Here is a 14,991-nt window from a genome sequence, read left to right on the forward strand (position 1 = left end):
TGTAATTCTGTACAGAATTGTCAGTATTTCAGATATGTCTGATCTTGAAGCAAAATGTTTTTAGATTGGCAGATGGGGTTTGAATGTTATATTTAATGTTGTTGTTTTTTACTATAAATATGTAAATATGTGTAATCCTCACATGTATAATTTATAATAAGTTATGTTGTATGAAGGGACGTCTTTATGAAATGTCATTATGCACGGTTCCTGCAGCCCACCTGTGATTTGCAGTTCTCTCACGCAAAATGTGCAAGATGACATCCATTATATTGTCTTAATATTATATTATATTAACTGATATATTAATGATTAGAACATGGAGACCAAAAATGGGATAAGCAACATTTCTAAAGTATGTGATTCTAAATAAGCTTAGTCATTTTACAATCAGGTAGTGTACAGGTAAAAGTAAATTAAGATCTAGGTGATTATTATTATTATTATTATTATTATTATTATTATTATTATTATTATTATTATTATTATTATTGATGATTATGTATAATAACAGTGTTATTCTTTTGATCATTTGTTTACAATCTGCTGGAATAGATCCTCTGGAATACAAACCTCAGAAGAAGTAGAAAGATAAGATGCTAAAGACAAGAGAATGCCATGATGGGAATCACAGCACACCTTTAATTTACACTAATCGGTCTCTGAATCTTGTGAAGATTAATATCATAGTGCTTAACCTGACTTCTCTCTGCAAACCCTTTCAGATAACAGAGCACAAGTGGAAAACGCTTTACCCTGAATTCCCCGATGACAGAGTCTGTCCGAAGAGATCGGGAATCAAAAACCTAAGACAAGGTGAGGAACAGCTTTACTATTTCAAGAATGTATGTGGTAAATTACATTAAGTATTATTATGACAGAATGACAAAGTCAAAGGGAATTCAGTACTATAATAACAAGATTGTTTTTTCCACATTAGGATTACCATTTAATTTAATGTTCATAGTTAAAGACATTAAAGATTATTCTATTATTAAGGGTACATGTTGTAAGGTAGTAGTATAAAGTGACTTTAAGCCGAGGCTTAACTACAACAGTATTGTATTTGCAAACTGCTCCAAGAGTTATTTAATGCAAACATTATCACAAGGCAAACTGCTTCAATTTGGTATACAGTGAGGGAAAAAAGTATTTGATCCCCTGCTGATTTTGTATGTTTGCCCACTGACAAAGAAATAATCAGTCTATAATTTTAATGGTAGGTGTATTTTAACAGTGAGAGACAGAATAACAACAACAAAATCCAGAAAAACGCATTTCAAAAAAGTTATAAATTGATTTGCATGTTAATGAGGGAAATAAGTATTTGACCCCTTCGACTTAGTACTTGGTGGCAAAACCCTTGTTGGCAATCACAGAGGTCAGACATTTCTTGTAGTTGGCCACCAGGTTTGCACACATCTCAGGAGGGATTTTGTCCCACTCCTCTTTGCAGATCCTCTCCAAGTCATTAAGCTTTCGAGGCTGACGTTTGGCAACTCGAACCTTCAGCTTCCTCCACAGATTTTCAATGGATTAAGGTCTGGAGACTGGCTAGGCCACTCCAGGACCTTAATGTGCTTCTTCTTGAGCCACTCCTTTGTTGCCTTGGCTGTGTGTTTTGGGTCATTGTCATGCTGGAATACTCATCCACGACCCATTTTCAATGCCCTGGGTGAGGGAAGGAGGTTCTCACTCAAGATTTGACGGTACATGGCCCCGTCCATCGTCCCTTTGATGCGGTGCAGTTGTCCTGTCCCCTTAGCAGAAAAACACCCTCAAAGCATAATGTTTCCACCTCCATGTTTGACGGTGGGGATGGTGTTCTTGGGGTCATTCCTCCTCCTCCAAACACAGCGAGTTGAGTTGATGCCAAAGAGCTCGATTTTGGTCTCATCTGACCACAACACTTTCACCCAGTTCTCCTCTGAATCATTCAGATGTTCATTGGCAAACTTCAGACGGGCCTGTACATGTGCTTTCTTGAGCAGGGGGACCTTGCGGGTGCTGCAGGATTTCAGTCCTTCATGGTGTAGTGTGTTACCAATTGTTTTCTTGGTGACTATGGTCCCAGTTGCCTTGAGATCATTAACAAGATCCTCCCGTGTAGTTCTGGGCTGATTCCTCACCGTTCTCATGATCATTGAATCTCCATGAGGTGAGATCTTACATGGAGCCCCAGACCGAGGGAGACTGACCGTTATTTTGTGTTTCTTCCATTTGCGAATAATCGCACCAGCTGTTGTCACCTTCTCACCAAGCTGCTTGGCAATGGTCTTGTAGCCCATTCCAGCCTTGTGTAGGTCTACAATCTTGTCCCTGACATCCTTGGACAGCTCTTTGGTCTTGGCCATGGTGGAGAGTTTGGAATCTGATTGATTGATTGCTTCTGTGGACAGGTGTCTTTTATACAGGTAACGAGCTGAGATTAGGAGCACTCCCTTTAAGAGAGTGCTCCTAATCTCAGCTCGTTACCTGTATAAAAGACACTTGGGAGCCAGAAATCTTGCTGATTGATAGGGGATCAAATACTTATTTCCCTCATTAACATGCAAATCAATTTATAACTTTTTTGAAATGCATTTTTCTGGATTTTTTTGTTGTTATTCTGTCTCTCACTGTTAAAATACACCTACCATTAAAATTATAGACTGATCATTTCTTTGTCAGTGGGCAAACGTACAAAATCAGCAGGGGATCAAATAATTCTTTCCCTCACTGTATGTGTACATTATAGGAAGTCTAGGTGTTATGAGTAACTGCAGACATTGAGACTATTGGTCCAGTTTCTGATCTGTCTTACCATGACAAAAACAAATTTATTCAAATTACATAAGTGTTTCTTGCTAATAATGAAAAATGTCCAATACATTTCATAGCAAAATCAATTAATCTGCAGGTGAAATGATCAGACTGATTCTGTTGGAGATAGGGGGTTTAATTCAAGCGGAGAGAGTCTCAGATTATGTGTTTATACTCACAGTAATAAAAGCCGGCTCATCGAAAAGCTCAGAAGGTGACTCAAAGAAGTTAAAGAAGAAGGTCTATTAAAAACAAATAAAAAAATTAGTGACCCTCTGTCCTTTAGCAAGCTTGAATACACCTTCATTGTCCATCAGTTCCATCAAACACAATTACAGGTATTAAAAGTATTTGACTATACATTATATTTTAACTATTATTTTTATTATAATGTCAATGACTTTTAATGTCAGTAATAAAATATTTGTATGCCTGTAATACAAGTATAACAGCCATGTTTTAGCAATTTTGTAATAATTATCTTCACATACAAAAGATAGATACATTCTCAATTTTTCTGTCTCTCATTAAGTTTCTGCTTACCTCATCAAAGAAAGGGTTGTTGCCTTTTCTAATTCGCGTCCTTTTAGTCTGTCCAGCAACTGTAACTTTGACAACAGGTTTGATGTTGATACCTGGCAACTGCCTTGCCTCTATGATCCGGACACGTATCTGCAGAGACACAGGCATGAGCAATGTTAGTAAAGCCTGATGAAAAAAAATAACCTCAGTACACCAGAGGTGATATTTGAAGGTCTTCAAAGTGGCACAACAGTTTGACAAGAAACAAAAGTTGAGATCTGTGTTTCAAGTAACCATTACATCTTCCTCTTTCCTCGAACTGTCCAAATCCACACGGTTACCAAATCCATTACTGATCCCACTAACTGCTGCAACTAGTGGAATATTTTATAGCACTGGAAATCAGACATTACATATAGGAAATGTAATGTTTTTCTATTCGATAGCCATTCGATTGGCTCAAAAGATACATTACACTATTTTGTTGAAATTATTACATAGTGCAAGTAAAGTTCTAACCACAAGGTGTCGCCCAGAAATAACATACCTCTTTCTTCATAATTTGTCTCAAGAATTGGTCTTCAGTATTTACAGGTTACCCTGTTAATTTCTACATCTCAGTTATAGTGCTGTCTCACATAAGAAGGAACAACTACTTTATTATTCAAAACTCCCTCGGGTCCCAAGACAACACAAATGAAAGTGTTTATGATAGAGAAGTCATAGGAGTGAGAATGTAGAACTGAAATTAGTTCACAACATCACAATCTAATAGTAAGCAAACATGGGTGACATCAAAGCACCAAGTTCCTTTTGTATTTGCAGTTCAACTGACTCAGAATAACAGTATTTTATATTTTAAAACAAAGTATAATCATACATCCAGGCAAAACATGAGCAGTTAGAGAAGTATTGCAATCTTACAATAAAGAATCAAGAGCTGATTGTAGAACACTCACTGAGCTTTTTGTTTGTCATTAAATGCTCAATGAACCCTCTTCAGCTGTCCGGCATTCCCTTGCATTATTATTCCATATCTGGTTTAGATGACCTCTGACTTTTGTCTTCAGGAGGTCAAATTTGAATCAATGATATCGCCAAGTGAACCAGTGTGTTGAGATTGTATTATTACTTGTAATTGTCCTTCCAATTTATGCTTTTAATCTCTTTATATTTTTCGTAGTGCCTTGCATTTACTTTGATCAAAGTATATGTTATTTCTCTGATGTTTAACAAATATATTGGGCAAGAAATAGTGTGGCATATAAAGACTCAGCTGTGACGCAGGAATGTTGTAAAATGAGGGATTGATGGTATTAAGTCACTGTGAAATCTTGTGCTATAGCTGGCCTATCACAGTTAAACTAATTTATCAGGCTTGAGAACATGGATAAAGTGAGATCAGATCCATTAACTGTCCTCATGAAACCCCCCAACTCTGACCTGTAAATCCTGAGGTTTGTTAGACAGAGGTTGCTTGGCAACACGTTTCTTTCTTTTGAGCCCCTGGACGACATTTGGGGGAGCTTTCTTGGGGGGTACAGTTGGGGCATCCTGCCCAGGGGTCCCGACAGCAGGCTCAGGCTCCTCGGCACTCTCCACCTGCTCCTCGGTGTCCTCCTCGCCTGCTGTGTCTGAGAGAGACAGAACAGAGACTGTCACTGGCCGCCCACACTGTCACAGCATGGCACTGCATAGCAAAGCAGCCTGCTCTACTGTGTCTGACGGGCAAACAATGGGCCCTTCCACTCATGTAAACAATGTGTTTTCTTCAACTTACAGAAGGCTGTGTGTTTGTCTGTCGTATCCAGTCTAGATTACAATCAAGTTTATACATATATACAGTATGCACTGCCAGTCACAATTGTAGGGTCACCTGGAAATCATTTTGATTGTTATAAGAATGGGGAAATTAGATTTATATTACATTTTTGCTCAGATATGTGAAACTACATATTAATCCTAGGAGTGTATGGTGAGCTAACATGAAATGGCTCCAAAGAAGGAGATAAATTATAACATTGTATCGATTCCTTTTTTATTCTTCCGAAGGGGTGGGGAAAAAACAAGGAACCTCAAACATTTGTAATGATGTACAGACTATAGCCAACAAGGTTAAAATAAATCAAAGGATCCTTTTGTAGTTTTTCTGCTATCCAGGAGGTTCTGGCACAACAACTCTTTCAAAACTGAAGGACCTACATGCTGGGTTTCAACATCCACCTTACATTTTTTTTAAATGCTTATATGATAGAATCGGTCTGGAGAAGTACATGTATCGTACTCTATAATAAGACACCAAAAAAATAAAGATTTTAGGAACTGCGCTACTTAAGATGTAAATACTATTAGCCTTTGACCTTTGAATACAATCTGTATTCCCTTAATCTGCTGTGTCTCCCCTTTCCCCTGTTTTGTATAGATATTTTTTGCATTTGAACCTTGTTGGCTGTCATCTGTACATTACACATTTTTAGGTTCTTGTACTTTAACCCCAATACGACGTTGTTTTTTTATCTCCTCCTTGGGGCAATGGCACAAATCCATGATATTAGGAATTGCGCTACTTTTAGAGTCAATCAACAAATACAACTGTGATACAGGTCTCCACTATGGAAACTGAAAGCTTTTTAGAGGAATTCAGCAGTTGAGAGTAACAAAACAAAACAGGTATAGTACTGAACTGACAACGGCAAATATTTGGTTTCCTAAGTATGTCTTGTGTATTACTGAAAAAAAAAGACTTACCAGTAACAGTGTCTAACTCTAACGGGGCATGCTGGGCCTCTGGGGGAGTTGGTGGGGGGAAAACTGGAGCCGCTCCTGGGGGAGGATTGTAGGAAACCTGAATAACCAATGTGGCCTGCAGGGAAAGAGAAGGAGATGGGAATGGATTACTCAAAGATTGGTCAGTAGTGCAACAAACGTTTGAGAAAGTTTGGAATGTTGAAATGTATGTCGATATGACAATATTAAGCAACAATCACACAAAACTGATATATCACTTCTGTAAAAAAGGGAGATATGTCCAATTAGTGTGTTGCTTAATGCAGTAAAAGAACAAAGCAATACTAGCTATTTAAAAAAGAGATTTCATGTCTAAGCATGTGCAAGTCCCTGCAGAATCAAGTTTGCTAATAGTGGACATAGCTGTGATGAGCTGCACAAATTTATTTATAGAACTGTTACAATATCCAAACCTTCTGTGATCCCTTCTGAAAATGAATACTGCAGTACAAACTATGTCTCAAAGTAGCTTTCAAAGTGACTCTTTGGTTGCTCAACGGCTGTCCAAAATTTCATTACATGGGTTGCCAAAGCACAATTTATAACCTCTGTTGACACAATTATACCTGGATACTTTACATATTTCAGTCAATCTCCTCTCTGTGTTGGTGCATGAGATAACCTCAAGTTAAATTAACTAAATCAATGATCTGTTAGGAAGCCTGAAGACTCAGAGATGGGGTTTGTCAAGAAAATAGACACAAGAACATGATGATGCGTTATTGGCCATGCACCTGCAAACTTAGTTCCTTGCTTCCCTCTGCTCCACATATAAACCCCTCACTCACTGAGCAGTCTCCCCATGCCTTATAATAGCCTTTCCTTGTCCTGCCGGTATCCGACCCACACCTGTCTGACAACCTCTACCACGCACTGCAACTGGGACCCCTGTTCCCCTGTCCCGTGGACCGTAACAGTCTGCTTGTGAATATATGCCTACTATTACTAAGGAGAGGTAACACTTTAGATCAGTGTACAGAAATAGACTATATATATTATGGCATGAATATATCAACAGTGTGGAAATAACATCATAACTACCTAACTGGCTTTTATAAATGTTTGTGTGTTTTTTAAAGATAGTTGTTATTGTACATAATGCTTACAGTTAATAATTCTGCGTTGATAGCTTGGCCATTATACCTTTATAAACTCACAGTGGTTTACCTAAAGTCAAGTGTTATCAATCTGAAATCCTAATGCCCCAGCAGCAGGTCAGTAGGCTATGCAGTCACTCACCCCTGTGTTGTTTTTCTTGTTGTCTAGCAGGGATACATTAAAGCTGGCAGACAAGTTGGATGAGTTGAGAACATCTCTCATGGCCACCCGTGCCTCCCCCAGGAACCTGCAGGAAGACACATTGTCAGTGCAAGGATGCTTAGTCACAGATCTTACACTGGACAGACACAACACTTTTGTTTTACTGAAATCCACTCCTCAATGTGAATATATTAGTGATTTTGTATTTTAATCATTCTTAATGAAAGAAAGGAAGGAATTAAAGCAGACTTATTTTTTGGTATTGGATCTGTATTACATTCTATGATCAGACCATATGAATTATATCATTTATTAATAAATTCTGCACAACCACTAGTCTCTTGAAACTGTGCTGTTGTTTGACTTCAGACGTTTCAGTCTTACTAATACTAGCAGGTAATAAATTCCCATGAAGAATTTCCCAGATTCTCTCTCATTACTCAGTTCCTTTTTCAGAGTGTTAAGGGGAAGGGGGAGGATAATTTCCTTTACTTCCTGGCATATGCTGTAATTGCAGGTCCACGCCATGCAATTTGCAATCTCTCAAATTCTAATTTCAAATTTCAAAGAATGACCATATAAGTAGACAAAAGAGTGTAGAGGACAGGAGTAACAAAACACATAAGTTGTTAATGAACTGTCTAGAACAGAACACAATTTGGATAGATGGATGGATGGAAGGTGTGTATGTTAGGGAATTTCTGCAGCCTATTGAAGCAAGGCCCTATGCTTTAAGTGCACTGGGCACAGCCCCTCAGGAAGGCAGCCCCTTCAGATAAGAATACAAAGACAAGGGTCCAGGCATGTGACTCACTTCCCTGCCATCCTGTGAGCCTCCATTCTCAAAGTCCACAGCCAGACTATGAGCTCCAATCCGAACTGGTTTATTTTAGTTTAGACTTTCAGTCTGTGTTTAAAAAACCTCAATTGCACCTTCCAAAGTTGCCAAAGCTAAAATAATTCCACTGCATCACAAACAAAAGAAATATCAGGGATGATACTGTGCATAATTATTTTATATTTTTAGACAGTGGTGAAATCCAGCAAGTAAGCTAACTCACTCCAAACCTCATTCAGAGACAAGGACTGGAGGGAATAAAATGAAACCCATGGGTTGACTTTTAAATGTTTTTGCTGCAATTTAAAATTGTCTGCAAATAATCTCAATCCGTTTATTTAATATTGATATAATAGATAGATTAGATTAGAAATAATGTACTGTATACAATTACTTTCTGAGAGCATAGAGAAAATTCTGACCATGGTTTGAAATTCTCCAAAACTTCAGGCACAGATTCAATGGATCTTCAGCACAGGGGCTTGGACCCATAGGTATAGGTTTTGGGGGGCGAGAATGTTGAGAGAACGTTTAAAAGTTCCCCCCAATAATGTGTGCCCGGCTCCACAGGCAAAGTGGACACACACACCCCAATTCTGAAACCAAACCTACGCCACTGTCTGGAACAAAGACGAAACACACAGCTTCTGCCGCTCCGCTACTATAGACTACCTGCCATGTTCGGCCAGACTGGACCGAAGACCCAGAGATACACTGTGGGTGTTCTCAAGTGAGATCGAGGACTGTCAGGATGAGAGTGGATCAACTGAGAAAACAGCAGCTCTGGAAATAGCAGGATGTTATCACAGAATAATCTTAGTGCAGTTTATTTTTCCCAGGGTTAGGGAATGTGTCACATCACAGTATAATAGGGGCTACTGTGGAACTCCTTTCAGGGTGGTTGTGGATCTGTACCAATCTATGAGTTCTCTTCATCTCTCTTGTGGATTTTGCAGTCTGTTTCCCTTCAGCTTTCATTATTATGCAGTGACTAATGTGATTCTCGATTGATGAATCAAAATAAAACACTACATTTAGGGAAAATGTGCGCCATCATTACTTCTGTGTATGTATGCACTAAAATCATTAGTGTGTTCCTGTATTTCTATCTCCAGCTGGTCTTCTAAAAAATGTGTTTGCATTGCTTCTGCAGTTTTGATGCATTTGTTTCCATAATTGTTTTATCAACTTCATAGCTTCTCTAAGTGAGGTTCACCAAAAGAAAGACACACTGGTTTAATTTTCACTTACACATTAACTTGTGATGCAGCTGTAAGAAATATGATTTGGGAGACTGAAGTCAGCTGCAGTCAGTATTTTTTCTCATTGGTCATCATTGTGTATATATTGTAATATCACTGGGCCCTGTTTGTTAGTGTAATGTATACAATCTAAAGCAAGCAATCTACACAATAAAGCCCTCTAAAAACACAATACAAACACAACACAAAACAAACACAAATACAATATGTGAAGAAAAACAAGGCCTAGTGTTGTCAATGACATCAAAATATTTTCCCCATTGAAAACCACATTGTAGTTGAAATCCTATGGTCTTCTACTTTAAATTCCCCACACCCTTCACAAAATAAGCTAGAGCAAGGTCTTATAGGTAATGAAACTTGCTTAATAAGCTGCAGTTACAGTTTATGTTCTTTCCAACTCTTTATGCAATCCACAAGACTGCAAACACAACATTTGTGGTAGAACCTAATTCATGAAGCTGTACAGCAGGATGAATAATACTGATAAATTGGTGACATGAGTAAAAATGTTAAAATCAGGTCACATTGTGTACATAATTTGCCAAGGACTGGATGCACAACTGTTTCTGTCTCCCCATCACCTGAAGGTGAGAGACACTTCCTTAGTTGTGAAGTGGCTTTATGGAACAATGGGCTTTCTTTGTTCGCTAATGGTAGTAACTCCAGTTTCCTTGGGGACCTGAGCGAACAATGCATTCTGGTGATGTTTATCATTAGACATTTCCTAAAAGTAGCTATTGCCAGTTATTTAGCCCTGTTTATTCCTGTTCTCTATGGGGAGGCTGTGGAAAAACAACAATTTATAATTAGGACATATAAAAACAAAGCCACGTACAGCACAATAAGTTAATTATACTGTGTGTTGGTATTGAAGTGCTCCTCTCCAGACTGCAATTCGCCTTTACTTTAGCTTAATCTAAAAAAACAGTCAATTTTCCATTATTAATCAGCACAGATGAAGGGAACTAAACTCGTTTTACTAATACTAGAGTTGTGCATTAATCATATTAAGTCAAGTGTATAAGATGGACAATTATGCACATGGTCTTCTTAGGCCTATTAGTAGAATGTTTGAGTGAAATGTGCACAGAAATAGCAATCATTTGCACCATATTAGATATCCTTAAAGCATCAGCCAGCAAAGGGATGGACTGCTCATCTCTAAGACATCATGTGACAAATGATAATACAACCTTGGAAAACATTTTTCTTAAATAAAAAAAGATTAATCACATGCACATCTAAATATCTTAGAAGGTGCTGGGTATCGAAAAACATACAGGATAAAAATACCCAAATACCCAAAAATACCCAAACACTTACTACAGCATCCTGATGAAGATCTCTGGTAGATCGAAACATTGCTAAAAACCTGTGAAGCATGGGCTAAATAAATACTTTTTATTTCTTGGAGCTGTAGTAAGCGTGTGAGTATTTCTTTATTTTTATGAAATATTGCACCAACCATGACTTCAAGACGCCAACCAACATGACTAATCTGTGGTAGATAGCAAAAGAATGTGGTGCAGGGTTGATTTGTGATTTCTCAAATAAGTCGATGTTTTTCACAGACTTTTGAGTTGGCTGTGTGAGGGTGTATCATCATTTGGGAGAACATAACCAGCCACATGTAGATGCGCCTTGTGATCTATAAAGGCATGTGTCAGTGACAGTGTGGATTGGTATTACCATATAGATTTCCACATTGTCAGGGTGCCTTTGTGATGTATGCATTCAAATTCGAAAACACCATCTGAGAAGTATCTCCCAGCAGTGGATCTGCACATCTCAAATAAGTGACAAAAACAGCTACACCAAAAGATAGTTTGTAGACGCTTCCAGTTCTAGGGGACTGACATCAGGATGACCCTGGTTACACGTATTACTTGCATGTCATCATTGGAGATCATGTTGTGCCCCTTACCTCCACCTTCAGAAGATAAATATCCACCATACCCAGTAATGTCTGGACTGCCAGATGCAAGTTGGTTGACTCTTTTGCTTGATGATTTCTTATATAATGTGCACTGGTGAATCAATATATATATATATACACTCACCTAAAGGATTATTAGGAACACCATACTAATACTGTGTTTGACCCCCTTTCGCCTTCAGAACTGCCTTAATTCTACATGGCATTGATTCAACAAGGTGCTGAAAGCATTCTTTAGAAATGTTGGCCCATATTGATGGGATAGCATCTTGCAGTTGATGGAGATTTGTGGGATGCACATCCAGGGCACGAAGCTCCCGTTCCACCACATCCCAAAGATGCTCTATTGGGTTGAGATCTGGTGACTGTGGGGGCCAGTTTAGTACAGTGAACTCATTGTCATGTTCAAGAAACCAATTTGAAATGATTCGACCTTTGTGACATGGTGCATTATCCTGCTGGAAGTAGCCATCAGAGGATGGGTACATGGTGGTCATAAAGGGATGGACATGGTCAGAAACAATGCTCAGGTAGGCCGTGGCATTTAAACGATGCCCAATTGGCACTAAGGGGCCTAAAGTGTGCCAAGAAAACATCCCCCACACCATTACACCACCACCACCAGCCTGCACAGTGGTAACAAGGCATGATGGATCCATGTTCTCATTCTGTTTACGCCAAATTCTGACTCTACCATCTGAATGTCTCAACAGAAATCGAGACTCATCAGACCAGGCAACATTTTTCCAGTCTTCAACTGTCCAATTTTGGTGAGCTTGTGCAAATTGTAGCCTCTTTTTCCTATTTGTAGTGGAGATGAGTGGTACCCAGTGGGGTCTTCTGCTGTTGTAGCCCATCCGCCTCAAGGTTGTACGTGTTGTGGCTTCACAAATGCTTTGCTGCATACCTCGGTTGTAACGAGTGCTTATTTCAGTCAAAGTTGCTCTTCTATCAGCTTGAATCAGTCGGCCCATTCTCCTCTGACCTCTAGCATCAACAAGGCATTTTCGCCCACAGGACTGCCGCATACTGGATGTTTTTCCCTTTTCACACCATTCTTTGTAAACCCTAGAAATGGTTGTGCGTGAAAATCCCAGTAACTGAGTAGATTGTGAAATACTCAGACCGGCCCGTCTGGCACCAACAACCATGCCACGCTCAAAATTGCTTAAATCACCTTTCTTTCCCATTCAGACATTCAGTTTGGAGTTCAGGAGATTGTCTTGACCAGGACCACACCCCTAAATGCATTGAAGCAACTGCCATGTGATTGGTTGGTTAGATAATTGCATTAATGAGAAATTGAACAGGTGTTCCTAATAATCCTTTAGGTGAGTGTATATAGGGTACGTATATGACATTTACATATGGGATGGCAAGCCTGCTTTGAGGGTAATAGTGGACAAATACATTACTCATCTCATGAAGAAAAATTAGTTATTACACCTGTGAACACTCTTTTTTGCAGCAGTAAAAGTTTATTCACATTATATAAGTCTTATAAGCCAATTACCGCTACTTGTATATAGTTTGTTCCAAGATATCGGCTATTATCCATCCACATTACTGGTCCTTATCTCCTGTTGCTCCATAGCTGCCTACCCAAGGAATCAGGGGGTGACAGACCTGATCCCTAATCTGACACTTTGGTTTGATGGGAGAAATGCACAATTGAGGTGACACCGTTGAATACAGTCTGATATCACCAGTACCAAGAGGGATACTATTGATCAAAAAAATAATAAATTATTGGAAGGAAAGGGTGGAGAGGAAGTCTAAATTTTAAAAGTGGCATGTGTGTGCTTGTTCTTGAAACTGTGACCTATTCAGTGGACTCAAATGTACTTTCCTAGTCTTAGATGGGAAAAAAAGAAAATGCAGCTTTGCAACATATTATCTGGCTCCACATTTTGTTAGGGTCACTCAATTACATTATTATTCAAAATTAATCATGTTAAAACTATTTAAGAGTGACCTCTCTTTCTTTATTTTTGGCTGTAACTGTACAGAAACCATTGCAAACAGTTGGCAGTGATAACATTAAACTATGTACAGAGCAAATAAAAGGAATGTAAACAGGAAGGAGGCTGTTTATGGCAATAGTAACAGTTAAATGTTCTTAAACAATCTGAAGTATTCCAGAATACCACAGATCTCACAAATATCTGTATTGATTACCACAAGTCTAAAGGACAATAGCAAGATAATAGGCCCTAGAGTTCATTTTGCTTTTAATTTTCAATAATATTTCTGTGATGTCATATTTTCATATCTACCTAAAAGGGACTGAGTGGCTTTAGTATTACACATTCATAGAAAACTATAGGTTACGAAACCACTGATAACTGTGGATTCATCCCCATTACCACAATCCAAACAATTCATCAGGAAAAAGCCCTACACAAACATCTGCTCTTGTATCTATATATATATATACAGTATATAAATATATATATATATATATATAAAATATATATAAAAATATAATCAATGAGGAAGGCATAAACAACTGTGACATAGCTATGACACTTCTTCTTTCTCCATTTTAATAACTACCTCCCATGAACCACCACCCAACTCACACCCTTGATGCTAGTGAGTCACATTCTGTATCATCATTTTTGTTTTTTGTTAGATAATGCTAATGTCTATGAAAAGAGGATGTCTAAATAACTGAATCCCTCAAATAAAGAACTTAAATAGGTTTAATATAATATTTGAAATTGGTCAAATGGAACTCGGGAGGATACTCAGATGAGTTTAACGTAAAAAGATTTGCAATAACAATCTATGCCTCCACATACTGGATAAGAGTTATATGTTAGTTATTAGCTAAGTGTAAATTGGATGCATTCTATTACAAATGTAAACTGGTAAAAACAATCAACCAAAAAAGGAACCTTATAACTACAAAACATGTAAACAAAGAGGAAGGATACATAGAGGGAGCTGTACTATCAGCTGCTTATATATATATTGTAACTGTTAAAACTGTAAGGGTTTAATTTAAAGCATGGAAAAGAACGCTGCTATTTCAAACAGGAATTACTTTTTATGAAGTGGCATGGACTAACACTATCCTTATAAGGACAACAGGCTGAACACTGAGACACAGACAGAGGGGAAAGGGAGGGAGGCTGTGACAGGCATTCACTAACACAGCCAGGGTAGACAGACAAAGGAAGCACAGGGAAAGGAAGACAGGTCAATACATCAAAGTCTCCACAACAACTACGTACAGTGATTACTGACCACTGCCTTGGCCTCATAGCCCACCTAAAGTGTACATGGACACTCCCAGGATCGGCACTGGTTATATCTTAAACTCACCAACAAAAGCAATCTTCAGCCACAGTTTTAGATCCTAATCACATGCATCCATAGAGACACAAAGACCTATCCCATGGCCCACATAGAGATCTACACCCAAAGGGGCACATTTACTTGGTCTATGGACCTGGTGGAACAGTTGGCCTACCATGTGCTACTGGGAAGAGACTGTCCATACCTACAGGATTTGTGGGTTGAAGAAAAAGCCAAAGAAAAGCAGTCTGAAAGCTACACAAAATCTTGCTACACTC

The 14,991-nt window shown here is 38.5% G+C and overlaps 1 protein-coding gene across 8 annotated transcripts in view; it reads right to left on the reverse strand.

Annotated features, from left to right (window-relative positions):
* Positions 1–14,991, reverse strand: part of dysf (dysferlin, limb girdle muscular dystrophy 2B (autosomal recessive)) — a 109,879-nt gene that overhangs the window by 76,779 nt on the left and 18,109 nt on the right. For all 8 annotated transcript variants that reach the window (XM_066718334.1, XM_066718331.1, XM_066718338.1 and 5 more), the window contains exons 4-9: positions 7,351–7,456; positions 6,073–6,187; positions 4,768–4,958; positions 3,346–3,474; positions 2,982–3,044; positions 756–806 (exon numbers count right to left, since the gene is read on the reverse strand). In XM_066718334.1, coding sequence (XP_066574431.1) covers positions 756–806; positions 2,982–3,044; positions 3,346–3,474; positions 4,768–4,958; positions 6,073–6,187; positions 7,351–7,456 — 655 coding nt within the window. The remainder of the gene's footprint in view (positions 1–755; positions 807–2,981; positions 3,045–3,345; positions 3,475–4,767; positions 4,959–6,072; positions 6,188–7,350; positions 7,457–14,991) is intronic.

The sequence above is a fragment of the Amia ocellicauda genome, chromosome 12 (assembly GCF_036373705.1).
Source record: "Amia ocellicauda isolate fAmiCal2 chromosome 12, fAmiCal2.hap1, whole genome shotgun sequence".
Lineage (NCBI taxonomy): Eukaryota > Metazoa > Chordata > Actinopteri > Amiiformes > Amiidae > Amia > Amia ocellicauda.